General features: G+C 37.6%; 1 protein-coding gene across 1 annotated transcript in view; it reads left to right on the forward strand.

Moving 5' to 3' along the window:
* Positions 1-21,936, forward strand: part of ZPBP (zona pellucida binding protein) — a 135,065-nt gene that overhangs the window by 35,850 nt on the left and 77,279 nt on the right. Inside the window, exon 5 of the mRNA XM_068973374.1 lies at positions 6,619-6,837. Coding sequence (XP_068829475.1) covers positions 6,619-6,837 — 219 coding nt within the window. The remainder of the gene's footprint in view (positions 1-6,618; positions 6,838-21,936) is intronic.

The following is a 21,936-nucleotide window of genomic DNA, read 5'->3' on the forward strand; positions in this document are numbered from 1 at the left end:
GATGTGACCCTTAAGAGGAAGCATGACACCTGGCTTGGTATCACAATTGATGATGGCGTTGAAATAAGGAGGAAGACTGAGTGGGACTAGGAAGGTGCACAGCTGGAAGCTTCATAGCAGGGAGGACCTGCAGCCCTCTGGAGGGAAGTGCTTGTCCACAGCATTCCCTTGGGGGTGCAATGATGCTGTAAGCCCCAAAAGTATTCGGGGAGGGCCAGGCTACAAATCGGGAGGAGGATTCAGGGAATTCCCCAGTTTGGGCCCTCTCGTAGTTCCAGCATCCTGGAACTGGGGCTGGGATGAAGGATGAGCAGGGAGGGGAGGAGCCACAGGGGAAACTCACCCAAGCAAGTTGTCAGTTGCGTGTGACAGTCTTCATTTGAATGTCCAGTGGTCATCTTGTGGAGCTTCTCAAGTTCACAGAGATAGAACGATAGAGGAAAGCAAAAGATCGAGGGCCCTTGGCCTTGTGGGCTCCTTCACAGCCAGAGAACTGGTCTCTGCCAGATCCTGCAGGCAGCGTGACCTACTACCTAAGGGGCTACTTGAATCTACATGGCTTGTGACAAGTCCCCGTCACCCTTCAGAGGGGGAACTGTAGCCCAACAGGTGGATGGAGATTATGCTCTTTGAGGCCTCTGTGGGGCTCTCTATTTGTGGGGCATGGGCTTTCTAGTTGTAGTGTGTGGGCTCTCTGGTTGTGGGGGATGGACTCTATTTGTGGTGTGTGGGCTCTCTATTTGTGGTGTGTGGGCTCTCTGGTTGTGGGGCATGGGCTCTCTAGTTGTGGTGTGTGAGCTCTCTGGTTGTGGGGCATGGGCTCTAGTTGTGTAGCATGGACTCTAGTTGTGGTGTGTGGGCTCTCTGGTTGTGGGGCATGGACTCTGGTTGTGGTGTGTGGGCTCTCTAATTGTCGTGTGTGGGCTCTCTGGTTGTGGGGCATGGGCTCCAGTTGTGGGGCATGGGCTCTCTGTTTGTGGCGCATGGGCTTTCTAGTTGTGGGGCATGGGCTCTCTGTTTGTGGCGCATGGGCTTTCTAGTTGTGGGGCATGGGCTCTCTAGTTGCGGGGCATGGGCTCTCTAGTTGCGGGGTATAGGCTCTGTACTTATGGTACATGGGCTCAGTAGTTGTGATGTGAGAGCTTAGTTGCCCCTAGCCATGTGGGATCTTAGTTTCCTGACCAGGGATCAAACCCATTTTTTTTTTTTTTGCATTGCAAGGTGGGTTCTTAACCACTGGACCACCAGGGAACTCCCCTAGAAATGTCTGAGGGATTTTAATTGTTGATTTTTATTTTTAATTCAATGTGTCAGAGAGTGTGGTTTATATAATTGATTTTTAAATTTGCTGACTCCTTTAGAATCTCTAAAAATCTTGCCCTTTGACTATTTTTATTTCTGAAATACTAATTAAACATATTTAATCAGTTCAGTTCAGTCACTCAGTCATGTCTGACTCTTTGCTACCCCATGATTTGCAGCCTGCCAGGCCTCCCTGTCCATCACCAACTCCTGGAGTTCACTCAGACTCATGTCCATCGAGTCAGTGATGCCATCCAGCCATCTCATCCTCAGTTGTCCTCTTCTCCTGCCCCCAATCCCTCCCAGCATCAGAGTCTTTTCCAATGAGTCAACTCTTTGCATGAGGTGGCCAAAGTACTGGAGTTTCAGCTTTAGCATCATTCCTTCCAAAGAAATCCCAGGACTGTTCTCCTTTGGAATGGACTGGTTGGATGTCCTTGCAGTCCAAGGGACTCTCGAGTCTTCTCCAACACCACAGTTCAAAAGCATCAATTCTTCGGCACTCGGCTTTCTTCACAGTCCAACTCTCATATCCATACATGACTACTGGAAAAACCATAGCCTTGACTAGATGGACCTTTGCTGGCAAAGTAATGTCTCTGCTTTTGAATATGCTGTCTAGGTTGGTCATAACTTTCCTTCCAAGGAGTAAGCGTCTTTTAATTTCATGGCTGCAATCACCATCTGCAGTGATTTTGGAGCCCCCCCTCAAAATAAAGTCTGACACTGTTTCCCCATCTATTTCCCATGAAGTGATGGGACCGGATGCCATGATCTTCGTTTTCTGAATGTTGAGCTTTAAGCCAACTTTTTCACTTTTCTTTTTCACTTTTATCAAGAGGCTTTTTAGTTCCTCTTCACTTTCTGCCATAAGGGTGGTGTCATCTGCATATATGAAGTTATTGATATTTCTCCCGGCAGTCTTGATGCCAGCTTGTGCTTTTTCCAGCCCAGCATTTCTCATGATGTACTCTGCATAGAAGTTAAATAAGCAGGGTGACAATATACAGCCTTGACGTACTCCTTTTCCTATTTGGAACCAGTCTGTTGTTCCATGTCCAGTTCTAACTATTGCTTCCTGACCTGCATACATGTTTCTCAAGAGGCAGGTCAGGTGGTCTGGTATTCCCATCTCTTTCAGAATTTTCCACAGTTTATTGTGATCCACACAGTCAAAGGCTTTTGCAAAGTCAATACAGCAAAAATAGATGTTTACCTGGAACTCTCTTGGCTTTTTGATGATCCACCTGATGTTGGCAATTTGATCTCTGGTTCCTCTGCCTTTTCTAAAACCAGCTTGAACATCTGGAAGTTCACGGTTCACGTACACAGTTATTAGGGTTTCTCAATTTATCATCCATATTTTTGGCTTATATAGTATCAATATATGCAGATCTTAAAATTTTTATAGCCCAGTGTTTTAGGTATCTTTATGCGATTTGTCAAACTGTTCTTCAAGGATGTGATGTCTGCAGTTCAGCTAGTCTGTTCACTTCATGTTTTAACTTTGGTGCCATTTGTTTTTCTGTTTCAGTGACTGTACTTTCCACCTCCAGCATTTCAAGTTGGATCTTTTTCTCTAAAATCTCCACTTATGCTTTAGTCATGTCTACTGGGCTTTGTTCTGTAATTTCCTATTCTTATTTACTACTTTAATACTTTGAGATATATTTCTTAATTTTGTTTTTAAATTTTCATAATATGTGTGAAAACTGTATCCATATCCTTCACAAAAATAGGTGTTATTGCTCTTTAATTTGTATAGTGAGTATAAAACGCTATGCCACTATCATGATTGCAGTTTGCCTAGTACTAGTATCTCTGAGCATCGTTTTCTGTGTTTATTATTCCTTCTGAGATGTTCTATTTCTGTTTTTTACCTGTTTTTCTAAGTTGTGTTCTTATCAATTTCTAGTGAGTTCAAGTACTCTAACTCTGATTATATATATGAGTAGTTTTCCAGTAGTGGTCTAGGGACTCCTGGGAGTCCTGAGTCCCTTTCAAGGGGTCAGTAAGGTGAAAACTATTTTGTAATTATACTATGATATTATTTACTGATTTAGCTGTGTTGAGATTTGCAGTTATAGTAGGTAAACTACTGTGGAGTAATCCACAATTACCCAAAAAAGCTGTTAAAATGTTTCTTGCCAACCAACTACATATCTCTGAGGCAATAAACCAGCATGTCACATGTCATTGAATGCACAAGCTAGTGTACGAATCCAGCTAACTTCTCTTAAACCAGACATTAAACAGCTTTTCAAAGTATAAAACAATACTACTCTTCTCATTGATTCTTTTTGAAGAGTGTTATTGTGCTTAAAAGGGTTTTTTATATGGCCTGATGAGTTTTTACCATCTTAAATTTGATTAATAAATATTTTTAAAGTTTTTTCAGTTTGAATATGTAGTAATTTAAATATTGGTAGCTACATCCTACATAAAAGTTCTTTGATGGGTTCTTAGGGATTTTTAAGAATGGATATAAAGGGATTCAGAAACCAAAACTTTTGAGAACAGCTCCTGTAGATTTTTCTGTCATTTTTTTATCATTTTTATTTTTCTAGAGCCATATATATCTATCATCATTTAAAGCTTCTGATTTTTGCATGAGGATTTGATTTTGTAAATTGTTGCAAGGGTTCCCTGCAAGGACTTGGAGTTATAGTCGTGGCTAAGGTGAGGAATACACAGTAGGAGCAGCATGGGGATCGGCATGGACTGAACCTGGAGGAGCCCCGTTCAGGCCTCCTGTGCTCTGTCCTTCCAGTGTGAGGCCACATGGAAACTCTCCCTTATTTAGTGGTGAAAATCCAGTAGCCTGTGTGCTGACTCTACCCAAGCATTGATTGGGAGCTAGTCATTGAGGCTGACAACAAAAGTCCCAGACCTCAGAGGCACAGGGTTTACTTCCTCGGGTGGGAACCAGTTTTATCATGTGGGGAACAATGCCTGTTCAGGTGGAAATGTTTACCAGCCAAGGGCCAGTCCTGTAGGCAGCCTCTAGCCTGCAGTGTTCTCTTTTACACAACTTGTTAATAACTCTTTGACACCTACACGTGGATCCTGAGCTGCTGTGTGTGTTAATGTGTACTTCTCCCAAAGTTAAGGAGCACTCTTCAGCAGAGGATACTCTTGACACAGTTTTTGAGAGCTTTTTGCAAGTATTGCGGCTTATATTCAGGCTTCTTTCTATGGAAGGCAGTAACATGATACATGCCAGAATTCTTGAAAGAAAAGGGAGTTCCTTTTTGATCCATGAATAGGGAACACTTGCTTTGCAGTCCTTGTGGTGAGCCTTGCCCCAGCTTCCAGCTTCATCTAGTGAGGTTCACCTTTTTTTTTTTTTTGAGGTTCACTCTTCTGCATGGTGCTTGTATCACATCACATAGCTTTGATGTGATCAGTCATGATACAATCATTATAAATCAATTATTTATCATATAGCAATGTATGTATCAGTAAATGTATGATAAGTTTTTAAAATTTATGTTGAAATGTGACATTTTCAGGTTTCTTATTCACAGTTTCATGGACCTTTTTGGTGTGGGGAAACAAATCTTTCTTCAGCTTGCAGAGCACTGTCCCTTTTTGTCCCTGATTAATTTCTTCTCTTTCTGTCCTTTCCTGGAACTCCTTCAGTTTGACATTGTATATCTGGGATCTCTCTTCCTTTTCCCTTACTTTGCTCTTCTAATTTTGCTCTGCACTACACAAGAATTCTATTACTTCATTTATAAGCATATAATCAGTTACTTTAAAAATTTTTAGTATTTGTATTTTAAAATTTTTCCAGAATTATTTTCATATTTACCATCTCCTCTCTCCTACAATAGCTTCATACTAGTTTTATGGATATATTTTCTATATTTACTAGTTAGAATTTTAGATATTTACAAATGATTCCTACATTAATTTCTTTTATGTTATTTTCCCTTGTTTTTTCATTTTCACATTTTTCTTTAATGCTCCTGTATTTCCCCAGAGTTGGTTAGGAAAATCTGGTTTTCATTCATGATTATAAGTGAAACTGGTAGTTTTCTCACTAATTATAAGCTGTCTGATGTCAGCCTTGAAGACAAAGCCTGACAGTAGCTCAATCTGTGCATTTACCTTTGGCTCAAAGGAACAGGTAGGAAAGTGAACGGTGGTGGCTGTCATCTCAGTGCTGGTGGTGAGTGTCGCTGCGGCCTGAGAGCCGGGAACAGGCCTGTTTTAGCAAAAATACCAGCAGAGCTCCCTGTCTTGGAAAGTAAACTTTTCTGATTTTTAGTATTGTAGATTTCTTATCATTTTTCTATTTCTTCTGTCATTTTAGTGCGATTTTGAAATGGATAGGGGGAAAAAGGCATTCTCAGTTTCAGATGTTATAATTAAACTCAAGGGACTTCCTGGGTGGCTCAGAGGAAAGGATCAGCCTGCCAAGCAGCAGACACAGGTTCCACCCCTGGATTGGTAAATCCCTTAGAGAAGGAAATGGTAACCACTTCAACATCCTTGCCTGGGAAATCCAGTGGACAGAGAAGCCTGCTGGGCTAAGTCCATAGGATTGCAAAAGACATGACTTAGCGACAAAACAATAGTTGAACTCAATACAGCTTGTAGATACATTAGAAGCATGCTTTATTTTTTTTTGCCTGTTGTTACATGACTAATTTCTCCTAAGATAAATATTTGAACTTAGAGAAGTTTCCCTTCTGAGTTTGAGGCATCAAGACATGGTAATAAAGGGCGTAGCCTCTGGGCCAGGCTCCTGAGCTGGAGTCTCAGTTTTCATAGCATAGACATTAGGCATGTTATGTAATCCCTGCCTCCCTCAGTTTCCTCATGATAGATGTAAAGATTATTCAATATTAATAAATTAAAGAGATTTAAATGAGTTACTGTTTGTAAATTGCCTCTAACAGTGCCTATAAGTCACTTGTAACTGCTAGATGAGTATTTGTTAAATTAAAAATAATATGTATATACAGCTATATATATAAAAGCATACAGTTGACATTTGAACAACATGGGTTTGAACTCTGTGGGTCCAGTCGTACATGGATACTTCTAGCAGCAAACATGATCCACCCCCTGGGATGCAGAGCCCTGGATACAGAGAAACAGGTAAGGAGGACTGACTATAAATTACACATGAATTTTCAACTGTGACTGGCCATTGAGGAGGGAGGCAGGGTGTTGGCATTTATAACCCTGTGTTGTATCGTTCAAGGCTTAACTGTATTATGAATTTATTCCAAATAATAATTTGTCTTGAAGAGTTGAGATGTATTTGAATTGCTTAAATAACCGTCACTGTTTAATTTTTTGCAGCTTATCGTGAGCCGCATTATTATTACCAGTTCACAGCTCGATATCATGCAGCTCCCTGCAACAGTATCTATAATATTTCTTTTGAGAAGAAACTTCTTCAGATTTTAAGCAAACTTGTTCTTGACCTTTCATGTGAAGTTTCCTTACTTAAGTCTGAATGTCATCGTGTTAAAATGCAAAGAGCTGGTTTGCAAAATGAATTGTTTTTTACATTTTCAGGTAAGTATATGCAATTCTTTAAGGAAAATGAAGTTAGAATGTGAACTAATTCTAGAGATGTGTTGTGAATTACCAGAAGCGTTTTTAGAATGTAAATACTATAGATCTGAATGTTTCATATTCTTTACTTTCATGTCTTAGTTCTAATAGCCCTCAAATAAATTTCTGTTAATTCATGTACTTAATGAAAAGTTTGGAGTCCCAAATAACTTAAACATTGCTATCATAATTTACTAGAGAATAGAATTTAATATAAGGAATATCTATCACAGTATTTAGCTACCAAGATTTAATTTGTAAAATCATATAATTATATAATAAATAGGCTAATAGTATAGAACAGAGAGAACGTTCTAACAGCTTAGTGTGTTTTTCCTAATAGTGCAGAGTAAAAGCCCAATATTTTCTGGAAAACCAAGAATTGGACTTCATATCTGAGGGCTTAGATTTATAAAGGGTCTGTTTATGAGTTAGCATTTAGGAATAACCATGCATGTTTTTAATGAGTCCCGGTGGCAATCTCAGTGTGCTGTTTGCTGTTTTCCTTTCTTTCTTCCTTACTCTCTGTCCTTGATTCATCTATTTTCGGTGTTTGATTGCACCTACCCATTTCTCTGATATTCCCTTTGCCTTTTTTTGGTACATCTAGAATTGAATGATTAGATATGAGTGAGAGATGTGAGGCTTTCAGGGAAAAGAATATGTTGGGTTCAACACCATTTTCCAGTCTTTTGTCTTCTTTACTCATTTTCTCTTCTGCCTAAAACTTTGAGAGTTGTTTTCCAGTCTCTGAGGCAAACTATGAAAGACGAATTATGACAGATGGTTTCCTTAGCTTATCACAGACCCACTGTTAGCATTCATAAGAGTTATGGGGTATTTGTACCTGGTGTATTTAATAAGTGCTATCAGTAGGTATTTAATATTTACTTTTATATTTTTAATTGGAGGGTAATTTCTTTTTAATTTTGTGGTGGTCTCTACTGTACACCAACGTAAATCAGCCTTAATTACATATATATACATATACATATACATATATATACATACATACATATATATATATATATATATATATATATATATATATATATATATATATATATATATATATTCCCTCCGTCTTGTGCCTCCTCTCCATTCCAGTGCTCAAGGTCATCACCAAGTGCCAGACTAGGCTCCCTTTTTAGCTTGCTGCTAGTTATCTGTTTTACAGGTGATAGTGTATATATGGGAACTTCTCTGGTGGCTCAGTGGTAAAGAATCCACCTGCCAGTGCAGGAGACACAAGAACATGGGTTTGATTTTTGTGTTGGGAAGATGACTTGGAGAAGGAAATGGCAGCCCACTCCAGTATTCTTGCCTGGAAAATCCCATGGACATGTCAATGCTACTTCCGCAGTTTGCCCACCAGTCCAGTCTCTATGTTTGTAACTCTCTATCTTCTCTAAATAGGTTCATCAGTACTATTTTTCTAGATTCCATATATGCGCATTAATAAATGATACTTGTTTTTCCCTTTCTGACACTAAAACAGGCTCTAGGTTCACCCACCTCACTATAACTGACTCAAATTGTTCCTTTTTATGATGAAGATCATGGCATTTGATCCCATCACTTCATGGCAAATAGATGGGGAAACAGTGGAAACAGTGTCAGACTTTATTTTTATGGGCTCCAAAATCACTGCAGATGGTGACTGCAGCCATGAAATTAAAAGATGCTTACTCTTTGGAAGGAAAGTTATGACCAACTTAGACAGCCTATTAAAAAGCAGAGACATTACTTTGCCAACAAAGGTCCGTCTAGTCAAGGCTATGGTTTTTCCAGTAGTCATGTATGGATGTGAGAGTTGGACTGTGAAGAAAGCTGAGCACCGAAGAATTGATGCTTTTGAACTGTGGTGTTGGAGAAGACTCTTGAGAGTCGCTTGGACTGCAAGGAGATCCAACCAGTCCATTCTGAAGGAGATCAGCCCTGGGATTTCTTTAGAAGGAATGATGAAAGGAAAGCTGAAACTCCAGTACTTTGGCCACCTGCTGCGAAGAGTTGACTCATTGGAAAAGACTCTGATGCTGGGAGGGATTGAGGGCAGGAGGAGAAGGGGACGCCAGAGGATGAGATGGCTGGATAGCATCACTGACTCGATGGATGTGAGTCTGAGTGAACTCCAGGAGTTGGTGATGGACAGGGAGGCCTGGCGTGCTGTGATTTATGGGGTTGCAAAGAGTTGGACACGACTGAGCGACTGAACTGAACTGACTGACTAATGGCTAATATTCCATTATATACATATAGCACAACTTCTTTTCTCATTCACCTGTTGATGGACTTTATTCATTCACCTGTTGATCTAGGTTGCTTCCATGACCTGGCTGTTATGTGGTGCAGTGAACATTGGGGTACATGTGTCATTTTGAATTTTTGTTATCTCAAGGTATAGGCCCAGTACTGGGATTTCTGGATCATAAAGTAGTTTTATTCCTAGTTTGCTAAGAAATCTCCATACTGCTCTCCATAGTGACTGTATCAATTTATACTCTCACCAACAGTGCAGTAGGGTTCCCTTTTCTCAACATCTTCTCCAGCATTTACTGTTTGTAGATTTTTTGATGATGCCCATTCTGACTGGTGTGAGGTAATAAACTCATTGTAGTTCTGATTTTCATTTTTCTAGTGAGCAACGTTGAGTATCTTTTCATATGTTTATTGTCCATCTGCATATTATCTTTGGAGAAATGTCTGTTTTGGTCTTCTGCCCATATTTTCACTGGACTGTTTGTTTTTCTGATATTGAGCTGTATGAGCTGCTTATAATATCTTGGAGATTAACCCTTTGTCAATTGCTTCATTTGCAATTATTTTTTACCATTATGGGAGTTGTATTTTCCTTTTGTTTATTGTTTCCTTTGCTGTGCAAAACCTTTTAAGTTTAATTAGATCCCATTTGTTTATTTTTATCTTTATTTCCATTACTCTAGGAGGTGGGTCAAAGAAGATCTTGCTGTGAATTTATGTCATAGAGGTATTGCCTAAAGTTTCCTCTAAAGAGCTTTACATTTTCTGTCTTTACATTTAAGTCTTTAATCCATTCTGAGTTTATTTTTGTGTATGATGTTAGGAAGCATTCTAATGGCATTCTTTTACATGTAGCTGTCTAGTTTTCCCAGAATCATTTATTGAAGAGCCTGTCTTTTCTCCATTGTATATTCTTGCCTCTTTTGTCAAACATAAGGTGCCCATAGGTGCATGGGTTTATCTCTGAGCTTTCTATCTTGTTCCATTGGTCTATATTTCTGTTTTTGTGCCAGTACCATACTATCTTGATGACTGTAGCTTTGTAATATAGTCTGAAGTCAGGAAGAGTGATTCCTCCAGTTGTTTTTCTTTCTCAGGATTGCTTTGACTCTTTGGGTCTTTTTGTATATCCATACAAATTGTGAAATTTTTTGTTTTACTTCTGTGAAAAATGCCATTGCTAGTTATATAGAGATTGCATTGAATCTGTAGATTGCTTTGAGGAATCCTTCCATGCCTGGGATAAACTCCACTTGATCATGGTGTATGATCCTTTACCTGTGTTTTTGGAGTCTGCTAGAATTTTGTTGAGGACATTTCTGTGTATGTTCATCAGTGATATTGACCTGTAATTTTCTTTTCTGTGGTATCTTTATCTGGTTTGGTATCAGGGTGATCATGGCCATGTAGAATGACCTTGGGAGTTTTCCTTCCTCTGCAGTTTTCTGGAAGAGTTTGAGCAGGATAGGTGTTAGTTCTTTAAATGTTTGGTAGAATTCATTTGTGAAGCCATTTGGCCCTGGGCTTTTGTTTGTTGGAAGATTTTTCACTAAAGTTTGGATTTCAGTGCTTGTGATTGCTCTGCTCATATCTTCTGTTTCTTCCTAGTTCAGTCTTGGAAGGTTGTACTTTAAAGAATTTGTCCATTTCTTCCAGGTTGTTCATGTTATTGGTAAATTACTGTATGTAATAGTCTGTTAAGATTCTTTATACTTTGGCATTGTCATGACTTTCCCTTTCTCATTTTTAATTTTATTCATTTGAGTCTTTTCCCTTTTTCTTCATGAGTCTGTCTAATGGTTTGTAAATTTTATTTTCTCAAAGAACCAGCTTTTAGTTTTATTGATCTTTGCTATTGTCTCTGTCATTTGTTTTTCATTCTTTTCTGCTCTGATCTTTATGGTTTCGTTCCTTCTTCTAACTTCAGTTCAGTTCAGTCGCTCAGTCATGTCCGACTCTTTGTTACCCCATGAATTGCAGAATGCTAGGCCTCCCTGTCCATCACCAACTCCCAGAATTCACCCAAACTCATGTCCATTGAGTTGGTGATGCCATCCAGCCATCTCATCCTCTGTCCTCCCCTTCTTCTCCTGCCCTCAATCCCTCCCAGCATCAGAGTGTTTTCCAATGAGTCAGCTCTTTGCATGAGATGGCCAAAGTACTGGAGTTTCAGCTTTAGCATCATTCCTTCCAAAGAACACCCAGGACTGTTCTCCTTTAGAATGGACTGGTTGGATCTCCTTGCAGTCCAAGCGACTCTCAAGAGTCTTCTCCAACACCACAGTTCAAAAGCATCAATTCTTCGGTGCTCAGCTTTCTTCACAGTCCCGCTCTCACATCCATACATGACCACTGGAAAAATCATAGCCTTGACTAGACGGACCTTAGTTGGCAAAGTAATGTCTCTGCTTTTTAATATGCTATCTAGGTTGGTCATAACTTTCCTTCCAAGGAGTAAGCATCTTTTAATTTCATGGCTGCAGTCACCATCTGCAGTGATTTTGGAGCCCATAAAAATAAAGTCTGACACTGTTTCCACTGTTTCCCCATCTATTTCCCATGAAGTGATGGGACCAGATGCCATGAGCATAGTTTTCTGAATGTTGAGCTTTAAGCCAACATTTTCACTCTCCTCTTTCACTTTCATCAAGAGGCTTTTGAGTTCCTCTTCACTTTCTGCCATAAGGGTGGTGTCATCTGCATATCTGAGGTTATTGATATTTCTCCCGGCAATCCTGATTCCAGCTTGTGTTTCTTCCAGTCCAGCATTTCTCATGATGTACTGTGCATAGAAGTTAAATAAGCAGGGTGACAGTATACAGCCTTGATGTGCTCCTTTTCCTATTTGGAACCAGTCTGTTGTTCCATGTCCAGTTCTAACTGTTGCTTCATGACCTGCATATAGTTTTCTCAAGAGGCAGGTCAGGTGGTCTGATATTTCCATCTCTTTCAGAATTTTCCACAGTTTATTGTGATCCACACAGTCAAAAGCTTTGGCATAGTCAACAAAGCAGAAATAGATGTTTTTCTGGAACTCTCTTGCTTTTTCCATGATCCATCAGATGTTGGCAGTTTGATCTCTGGTTCCTCTCCATTTTCTAAAACCAGCTTGAACATCTGAAAGTTCATGGTTCATGTATTGCTGAAGCCTGGCTTGGAGAATTTTGAGCATTACTTTCCTAGCATGTGAGATGAGTGCAATTGTGCAATAGTTTGAGCATTCTTTGGCATTGCCTTTCTTTGGGATTGGAATGGCCACTGCTGAGTTTTCCAAATTTGCCATTTAGCGATATGTAAGTTTAAAGGATTTGATATATGTATATATTGCAAAATGCTTACTATGTTATATACTGTAATAAGGTTAAGCACATTGATCATCTCACATAGTTACCATTTATTTATTTCTGCAGTAATGAACTTTAAAAATCTACTCTTTTAGCAACATTCAGATACACAGTACAGTATTATTCCCTGGTGGGTCAGTTGGTAAAGAATCTGTGTGCAGTTCAGGAGACTGAGGTTCCATCCCTGGGTTGAGAGGATCCCTTGGAAAAGGAAATGGCAATCCACTCTTGTATTCTTGACTGGGAAAGCTCATGGACAGAGGAGGCTGTCGTTCTACAGTCCATGGAGTTGCAAGAGAAGGACAGGACTTAGTGACTAAACCACCACTGTTAATTAATTCTAATCACCGTGCTCTACATCAGGGCTTCCCAAACCCAAACCCCTTGTCTTGTTAGGAAGTAGTCTGCACCGCAGGAATTGAGTGGTGGGTGAGTGAGGAAGCTTCATCAGCTGCTCTCCATCACTCACATTACCACCTGAACCATCCTCACCTGGATCTGTGGAAAAACTGTCTTCCATAAAACTGGTCCCTTGTGCCAAAAAGGTGGGAGTAGGGTACTTTACATCACATCCTTGAACTTGTTTGTATTCTTCGTCCTCTTCCATTCATTTCCCTCATCCTCTGCCTCTGGCAATCACCAGTATGTTCTCTTTTTCTAAGTTCAGTTTTTTGCAGATTCTGTGTGTGAAATCATATAGTATTTGTCATTCTCTGTCTGACTTGTTTCACAAATGCCATTAAGTTTTATCTATGTTGTTACACGTGGCAGAATGTCCTTCTTTTTTTATGGTTAAATAATATTCCTGTTTCATGTGTGTGCACCATATTTTTTTTATCCGTTTATCTGTTGATGTACTCCCAGGTTGTTTGTCTGCCTAAGTATCGTAAATAATGCTGCAGTGAACATGAGAGTACAGATATCTACAAGATAGTGATTTCATTTCCTTCAGATATATATCAGCTTATATCCAGAAGTAGAATTCCTGGATCATCTTTTTTTTTTTTTTTTAAAATTTTGGAGAACTTCCTTACTGTTTTCCTTAGTAATTATACCAATTTATATTCCCACTAATGTTGTACAAGAATTCCTTTTTCTCCACATCTTTGCCAACACTTATCTCTTAGATAATAATCATTCTAACAGGTGTGGGTAATCTGTAATAGTTTTGACTTTTATTTCCCTGATAATTTGTGATTTTGAGCACCTTTTCACTTACCTGTTGGCCATTTGAATCCCTTTTTAGAAAAAATCATCTGTTCAGGTCGTTTTCAGTTTTTAATTGGGTTATTATTAAATTTTTTTGTTTTTGTTTTTGAAATGTGTGAGTTTCTTATATATTTTGAATATTCTTGTCTTACCAAACTTATGGGATTATCAAATGTTTTATACAGTTCTCTAGGTTGTTTTTTCAGTTTGTTGATTGTTTCCTTTGGTGTGAGGAATCTTTTTTCAGTTGTATGTAGTCTCATTTGTGTATTTTTTTTTTTCATTGCTTGTGACTTGTTGTCATATTCATAAAGTCATTTCTAACACCACTGTTAAGGAACTTTTCCCCTGTGTTTTCTCCTAGGAGTTTTATGGTTTAGGTTTACACTTAAGTCTTTAATCCTTTTTGAGCTTATTGTGAGTGGTATAAGATAGGAGTATAGTTTCATTCTTTACATTTGAATATCCAATTTTTCCAATATTTTTTATTGTGCAGAGTACCTGTTCTCTGCTAAGTATTCTTGACTTTCTTGTCAAATATTAGTTGACCTTACATGCATAGGTTTATTTCCTGAACCTTCAGTTCTATTCCATAGGACTGTGTGTCCATTTTTATGCCAGTACCATATTGTTTTGACAACTACACCTTTGTAGTATAATTTGGAATTAGAAGTGTGATACTTCCAGCTTTGTTATTTCTTAGGCCTGCATTAGTTATTTGGGTTGTTTTGTGATCCTATACAAATTTCAGGATATTTTTCTGTTTCTATTAAAAAATACATTGGAATTTTAGGAGAGATTGCATTGAATCCATAGATTGGTTTGAGTTGTATTGCTATTTTAATAATCTTAATTCTATTCAGTTTATGAACATGAGATAGTCTTACTTATTTGTGTCTTCTTCAGTTTCCTTCATCATTGTCTTATAGTTTTCATTGCATGGATCTTTGCCTCCTTGTTTAAATTTAATTCTACATATTTTTTTATGGTATTGTAAATAGGATGGTTTTATTTCTTTTCAGATAATTTGTTATTAAATAGAAATTATACCAATTTTGGATATTAATATTACATCCTGAAATGTATCCAAATTCTTTTTTTAAATTTTATTTCTACCACTTTATTGCTACCAACCCATCTCCTCCCACCCTCCTTATGCGTGTGTGCTCAGTCATGTAGCCCCATGGACTGCAGCCCACTAGGCTCCTTTGTCCCTGGCCTTTTCCAGGCAAGAATACTGGAGTGGGTTGCCATACTGGGTTGCCATTTTCTTCTCCCCAAATTCTCTTAATAAGTGTAACAGTTTTTGGTGCAGTCTTTAGTCATATGCAGACAAAGACAGTTTCACTTTTGTCTTGCTTAACTAGCTAGGACTTCAGTTCTGTTATCATAGGGATAATGACAGTGGGCATCCTTTTCTTGTTCCTATTCGTGATTTTAGAAGAAAATCTTTCCACCTTTCATATTGAGCATGATCTTAGCTGTGGACTTGCTATATATGGCCATTATTATGTTGAGGTATATTCATTCTTTATCCAATTTTGAGATGTTTTATTTTGAATAGATGTTGGATTTTGTCAAATACATTCTTGCAAATATTGAGATGACCATATGGTTTTAATTTTTTCATTCTGTTAATATAATGAATCACATTTATTTACATATGTTGAAACTTTCTTGCCTTCCAGAGATGAATTGCACTTGCTCATGTTGTTTGAAGCTTTTAACCTGCTAGTCATTTTGGCTTGGTACTATTTTGTTGAGAATTTTTCTATCTGTATTCATCGTGAATATTGGTCTGTAGGTTTTTTTTTTTTTTTTTTCCTGTTAGTGTTCTTATCTGGATTTGATATCAGGCCTTGTAAAATCATTTGAGCATGTGACCTCCTCTTCAGTTTTTGGAAGTTTGAGAAAGATTAACATTAGTTCTTCAGATATTTAATGCAATTCCCCAGTGAAGCCATCTGGTTCTGGAGTTTTGGGGTGGAGGGGTGTTTGGTTACTGATTCTATCTCTAATTACTATTGATCTGTTGAAAATTTTCTATTTCTTTATGATTCAGTCTTGGTAGGTTTCAGTTTCTGGGAATTTATCAGTTTCTTCTAAGTTGTTCAATTCTAGGTAACTACTGCTGCTACTGCTGTTGCTACGCCGCTTCAGTCATGTCTAACTCTGTGTGACCCCATAGACGGCAGCTCACCAGGCCCTGCCATCCCTGGGATTCTCCAGGCAAGAATACTGGAGTGGGTTGCCATTTCCTCCTCCAAAGCATGAAAGTGAAAAGTGAAAGTGAAGTTGCTCAGTCGTGTCCAACTCTTAGCGACCCCATAGACTGCAGCCTACCAGGCTCCTCTGCCCTTGGGATTTGCCAGGCAAGAGTACTGGAGTGGGTTGCCATTGCCTTCTCCAAGGTAACTACTAGTAGTCTCTTTGGCTCCTGTGTATTTGTATGGTATCAGAGTAATGTCTTCTCTTTAATTTATAATTTCACTTATTTGGGTCCTTCTTTATTTCTAATTCTAGCTAAACATTGTCAGTTTTGCTTATCTTTTCAAAAACTAAGTTTTGGTTTTGTTAATCATTTCTATTTTTCTATTTCTGTTTCATTTATTTCTGCTGTAATCTGTCATCTCCTTTCTTCTGCTAATGTTGGCATTAGTGCAATTTTCTTTTTTTTTTAATTCTTTGAGGTTTAATATTAGGTTTTTTATTTGAGTTCATTTTGCCTAATGTGTATTCAATTTGTTTCTTTCAGAGAATTTTGAAGTTTGCTGTCTACCTTTAGGTCTCAGATTCATTTTGAATGAATTTTTGTATATGCTGTGAAATATAGGTCCAACCTGATACTTTTGAATGTGGATGTACAGTTGTCCCAGTACCAATTTTGGAGAGACTTTTTTTCTCATTAAATTGTCATGGTACCCTTGTTGAAAGTTATTTAGCCACAGATATGTGGGTTTATTTCTGGACTCTTAATTCTGTTTCATTGTATGCCTGTCCTTGTGCCAATATGACCCTCTTTTAATTATAACATTTTGATAGAAGCTGTGCTGTGGTAATATTTGAGATTGGGAAGTGGCAGTCCTTACCTTTTGTCCTTCCTTTTCAGCATTGTTTTGGCTATTTGAAGTCAGTTGCAGTTCCATGTTTTTTCACACTTGGTTTTCCATTCCTGCCAAACAAGGTCATTGGGTCAAGAGAGGGATTTCGCTAGGCATTGTGGTAGATATTGAATCTATAGATGTCTTTGACCAGTATTACCTGCATAACAATATTGTATTTGAGTCCATGAGCACAGGGTATCTTTACATTTGTTTAGGACTTTGTCTTAGTCTATTGGGCTGCTGTAACAAATACCATAAACGGGGTAGCTTATAAACAATGGAAATTTGTTTTTCACATTTCTGGAAGCTGTAATTCTGAGGTCACAGTGCCACCATGTTTGGCAGGAACCCTCTTGAGAGTTACAGATTTTCATTATGTCCTCACATATCAGAAGGTCTAATGATTTCATTGCGGCTCTATTCTTGTGACTTAAGGACCTCCTACAAACTCTGTCTCCTAATATCATCATAATGTACATTAGGATTTCAATATGTGAATGGGAGAGGATATAACATACTTAGACCATAGCAGACTTTTAATTTCTGTCAGCAGTGCTTTATACTGTTCAGTGTATAAGTCCTGCACCTTTTGATAAAGTTATTACTATGTATGTTTATTGTTTTGAAGCTATTTAAGTGCAATAATTTTATTTTTTCCATTGTTCATCACTAGTGTATAGAAATTTGTTGGTTTTTTTTTTATGAATTTTGTATCTTGGTTTAATTAATTAATCATGTCCCACCACTCAAGCTGTTGGGTCCATGGTGTTCTTTATTGGAAGATCATCAGTTACTGATTTGATCTCTTTGTTATATGCCTATTCGTATTTTGTCTCTTCTTGGGTCAGTTTAGATCATTTATATTTTCATCTGTTTCATCTAGATTATGTCTTAATGATTTTTGGCATACAAATGTACATAATATTCTTATAATCCTTCTTATTTATGAAAGGTAGATAATAATGTCTTCTACTTTCATTTCTTGTTTTTCTTTGTCTAGGTGTTTGTCAATTTTGTTAATCTTTTCAAAGAACCAATTTTCATTTTCTTTTATTTTTTTCTATTCTCTATTTTATTTAAATCTCATCTTCTCTATTCTTCCTTCGGGCTTCCCTGGTGACTCAGAGGTTAAAGCATCTGCCTGCTATGTCTTCATTTATTTTCTTTTGCTCATTTCTTATTTTTAGTTTTATTCATTTCTGTTCAAAGTTTTATATTTTTCTTCTTCTGTTTTCTCCTATTGAAGTTGTCCTTTTTTATTTTCCTAAAAGTAGAAGCTTTAAGTATTGATTTTATTTTTCTTCTTTTCTAATTTTTTAATTTAGCACTAAGTTTTTCTCTAAACACTGCTTTTACTGGATCATGAAAATTTTGGTAAGTGGTATTTTTGCTTTCATTTACTGTAAAATATTTTCACATTTCCCTTGAGGCTTCTTTACTTGTGTGTAACATACTAGTCTGTTATTTAATGTCCATGTGTTTTGGGACATTCCAGGTATCTTTCTGTTACAGATTCTTAGTTTAATTCATTGTAGTCTGAGAGCATACATTGTATAATTTCTATTATTAAAAAATCTTTAAAGTATTTTTAAAGGCCCAGAATGTGGTATGCCATGGTGAATGCTCCATGTGAGCTTAAGAAGGATTTTTATAGTTGGATGAGATATTCTGTAATTATCAGTTGGGTCCGGTTGATGGATTGTGCTCTTCAGTTCAACTGTGTCCTTACTGATTTTTTTGCTTTTTAGAGTTGTCAGTTACTGATACATGTTGATGTTTCAATGTGTATTTGTGGGTTGTTCTTTGTCCTTATAGTTCTATCAGTTTTTGTCTCATGAATATAAACAATGTGTTTTAGGCTTGTATACATTAAAGCCTGTTATGTCTTCTTGGAAAATTGACTCCTTTACCGTTATATAATGACCTTATTTTTCTGTGATAATTTTTGTGTCCCTGATATCTCTTTTGTCAAAAGTAAATATTGCTGTTCCAGCTTTCTTTTGATTCGTGTTCGCATGATATATTTTTCTACACCTCTTTACTTTTAGTCTTATCAGTGTCTGTGTATAAAGCAGGTCTTTTGTATACAAGATATAATTAGGTCTTTAAAAAATTCATTCTGACATTCTGTCTTTTAATTGGTGATTTTAAACCATTGACTTTAAGGAGTTGGATTAACATTTACCACATTCATTACTGTTTTGCATTTGTTAACCACTGGGTTCTTTTTTGTCTTCTTTTTCTGCCGTTTCTGGTTTTGATCAAGCGTTTATATGATCCATTTGTTTCTCTTAGCATATCAGTTATAACTTATTTTTACTCTAGGTGGTTGCCCTATAGTTTGCAGTAGACTTTTACAACTAATACAAGTCTGCTTTCAAATAATACAATCACTGTTAAGGCTTCCCTCATAGCTCAGTTGAGTCTTCCCTGTGGGCTCAGATGGTAAAGCGCCTGCCTGCAATGCGGGAGACCCAGGTTCGATCCCTGGGTTGGGAAGATCTCCTGGAGAAGGAAACGGCAATCCACTCCAGTACTCTTGCCTGGAGAATCCCATGGGCGGAGGAGCCTGGTAGGCTACAGTCCATGGGGTCGCAAAGAGTCAGACACGACTGAGCGACTTCACTTTCACTTTCATAGCTCAGTTGGTAAAGAATCTGCCTGCAGTGCAGGAGACCTGGGTTCAATTCCTGGGTCAGGAAGATCCCCTGGAGAAGGAAATGGCAACCCACTTCAGTATTCTAGCCTGAAGAATCCCATGGAGAGAGGAGCCTGGCAGACTACAGTCTGTGGGGTTGTAAGAGTCGGACATGACTTAGTGACTAAACCACCACCATCACTTTACAATAGAATTGCAAAGTTTGTCCTCTCTTCCCCTGTAAAAATGTAGTAATCCATTGTACTCATCCATAAATTTTAGTCAGTTAGTACATTGTTCACACTGTTATTTTGAACAAGCCATTGTCAAATAAGAAAAATATTTATATCACCTTCTTTTATTCCTTCTCTTATGCTCTTCCTATATTTTATTTATTTTTTAAAAAGATATTTATTTTAGTTATTTACTATTATTATTGTCTGCATTGGGTCTTCTTTGCTGTGCACAGGCTTTCTCTAGCTGTGGAGAATAGGGGCTACTTTTCATTGCAGTGCAGGGGCTTTTCATTGTGGCAGTTCTGCATGTTGTGGAGCACAGGCTCTCGATGCATGGGCTTCTGTAGTTGTGGCATGCAGCCTCAGTGGTTGTGGTGTGTGGGCTTAGTTGCTCCAAGGCATGTGAAATCTTCTCAGACCAGAGATTGAACCCATGCTCCCTGTGTTGGAAGCATGGAGTCTTAACCACTGTACTTCCAGGGAAGATCTGAGTTTTAGGTACATATTATTTTTCTTCTTTATGAAGAACGTCTTTTAATGTTTCTTGCAAGGCTGGGTTTCTAGTGACAGATTTTCTCAATTTTTGTTTTTCTGAGAAAGTCTTTGTTTTTAACTTCAGTTTTAAAGAATAATTTCATGGAATTTAGTATTTTAGTTTGCTGGCATTTTTTTCCCCCTTTCAATACAGTGGCAACCCACTCCAGTATTCTTGCCTGGAGAATCCCATGGACAGAAAAGCCTGGTGGGCTACAGTCCACGGGGTCGCAAAGAGTTGGACACGACTGAGCGACTTCACTTCACTTCACTTCACTTCAATACTGTGTTAAAAATCATTCACACTACTCTCTTCTTGTTTGCATGGTTTCCAAACAGAAGTCTGATATAATTCTTTTATTTTTATTTTTTTTTCTATTTTCTTATTGTGGTAAAATACATATAACATAAAATTAATCTTAACCATTTCAGTTATACAGTTAAGTTGTACTAAATTCATTCATGCCTATTTGTTTTCATTATTCGTCTCCAAAACACTTTCATCTTGGAAAGCTGATATTCTCTTTTTGTTAAACAATAAGCTGCTAATATCACTGCATCCCCTAGCATCTACCATTCTACTTTCTTATCTATGTGATTTTAACTAAATTCTCATGTAAGTGGAATTGTACAGTAGTTTTCTTTTTGTTCTGGCTAATTTCGCTTAGCAACAGGTCCTCAAATTTCATCCATGTTGTAACATATGGCAGGATTTCCTTCCTTTCTGAGATCTAATAATAGTTCATTCTGTATAACACATACATTTTGCTTCTCCATGGATGCACCTGTGGCCACTTGGGTTGTTTTCACAGTTTACTGTTGTGGCTAATGCTGCTTATGGGTGTATACGTATCTCTTTGAGACCCCACATTCAGTTCTTTTTTTGGGTATATACTCAGTGGTGTATTTCCTAGGTCATAATAATAATTTTTTATTGAGGAACTGCTGCACTGTTATCTGCAGTAGCTACAGCATTTTACATTCCCACTAACAGCGTACAAGAGATCCAGTTCACCACATCTTCACCAGCTTGTTATTTTCTTTTATTTTCATCGTAATCATCCTAATGGGTATGTGATAATGTCTCATTATAGTTTTGATTTGCATTTCCCTAGTAGTTGGTTTTGTTAAACTTCTTTTTCTGAGCTTATGGGCCGTTTGTACATCTTATTTGGGGAAATGTCTATTCACGTTCATTGCCCATTTTTTTAAATCTGTTTGGTTTTTTGATATTGAGTTTTAGGAATTCTCCAGATATTCTGTATCTTTATGCCATAGCAGATATGCAATTTGCAAATATTTTCTCACATTCTGTAGGCTGTGTTTTGACAAATTATGTTTTGATACACATTTTTTTTTCAAATTTTTGTCTATTTTTTCTTTTATTGCTTGTACCCTTGATAACATATCAAAGATACCATTGCCAAGTCCAGTTAAGCTTTTGCCATAAGTTTTCTTCCAAGAACTTTGTAGTTTTAGCTCTTATATTTAGACGTTTGATCCATTTTGAGTTAATTTGTATATATGCTATTAGTTAAGGATCCAAAATCATTCTTTTGCAAGTGGATATCCAGTTTTCTCAGCACCATTTATTAAAAGACTGTCCTTTCCCCACTGAACAGTCTTGACACCTTGTCAAAAATCATTTGACCAATTATGTAAGAGCTTGTTTCTGTGTTGTCTCTTCCATTAGTATATATTTCTGTCTTTATGCAAATAACACACTGTTTTGGTTA

The sequence above is a fragment of the Capricornis sumatraensis genome, chromosome 5, assembly GCF_032405125.1.
Source record: "Capricornis sumatraensis isolate serow.1 chromosome 5, serow.2, whole genome shotgun sequence".
Lineage (NCBI taxonomy): Eukaryota > Metazoa > Chordata > Mammalia > Artiodactyla > Bovidae > Capricornis > Capricornis sumatraensis.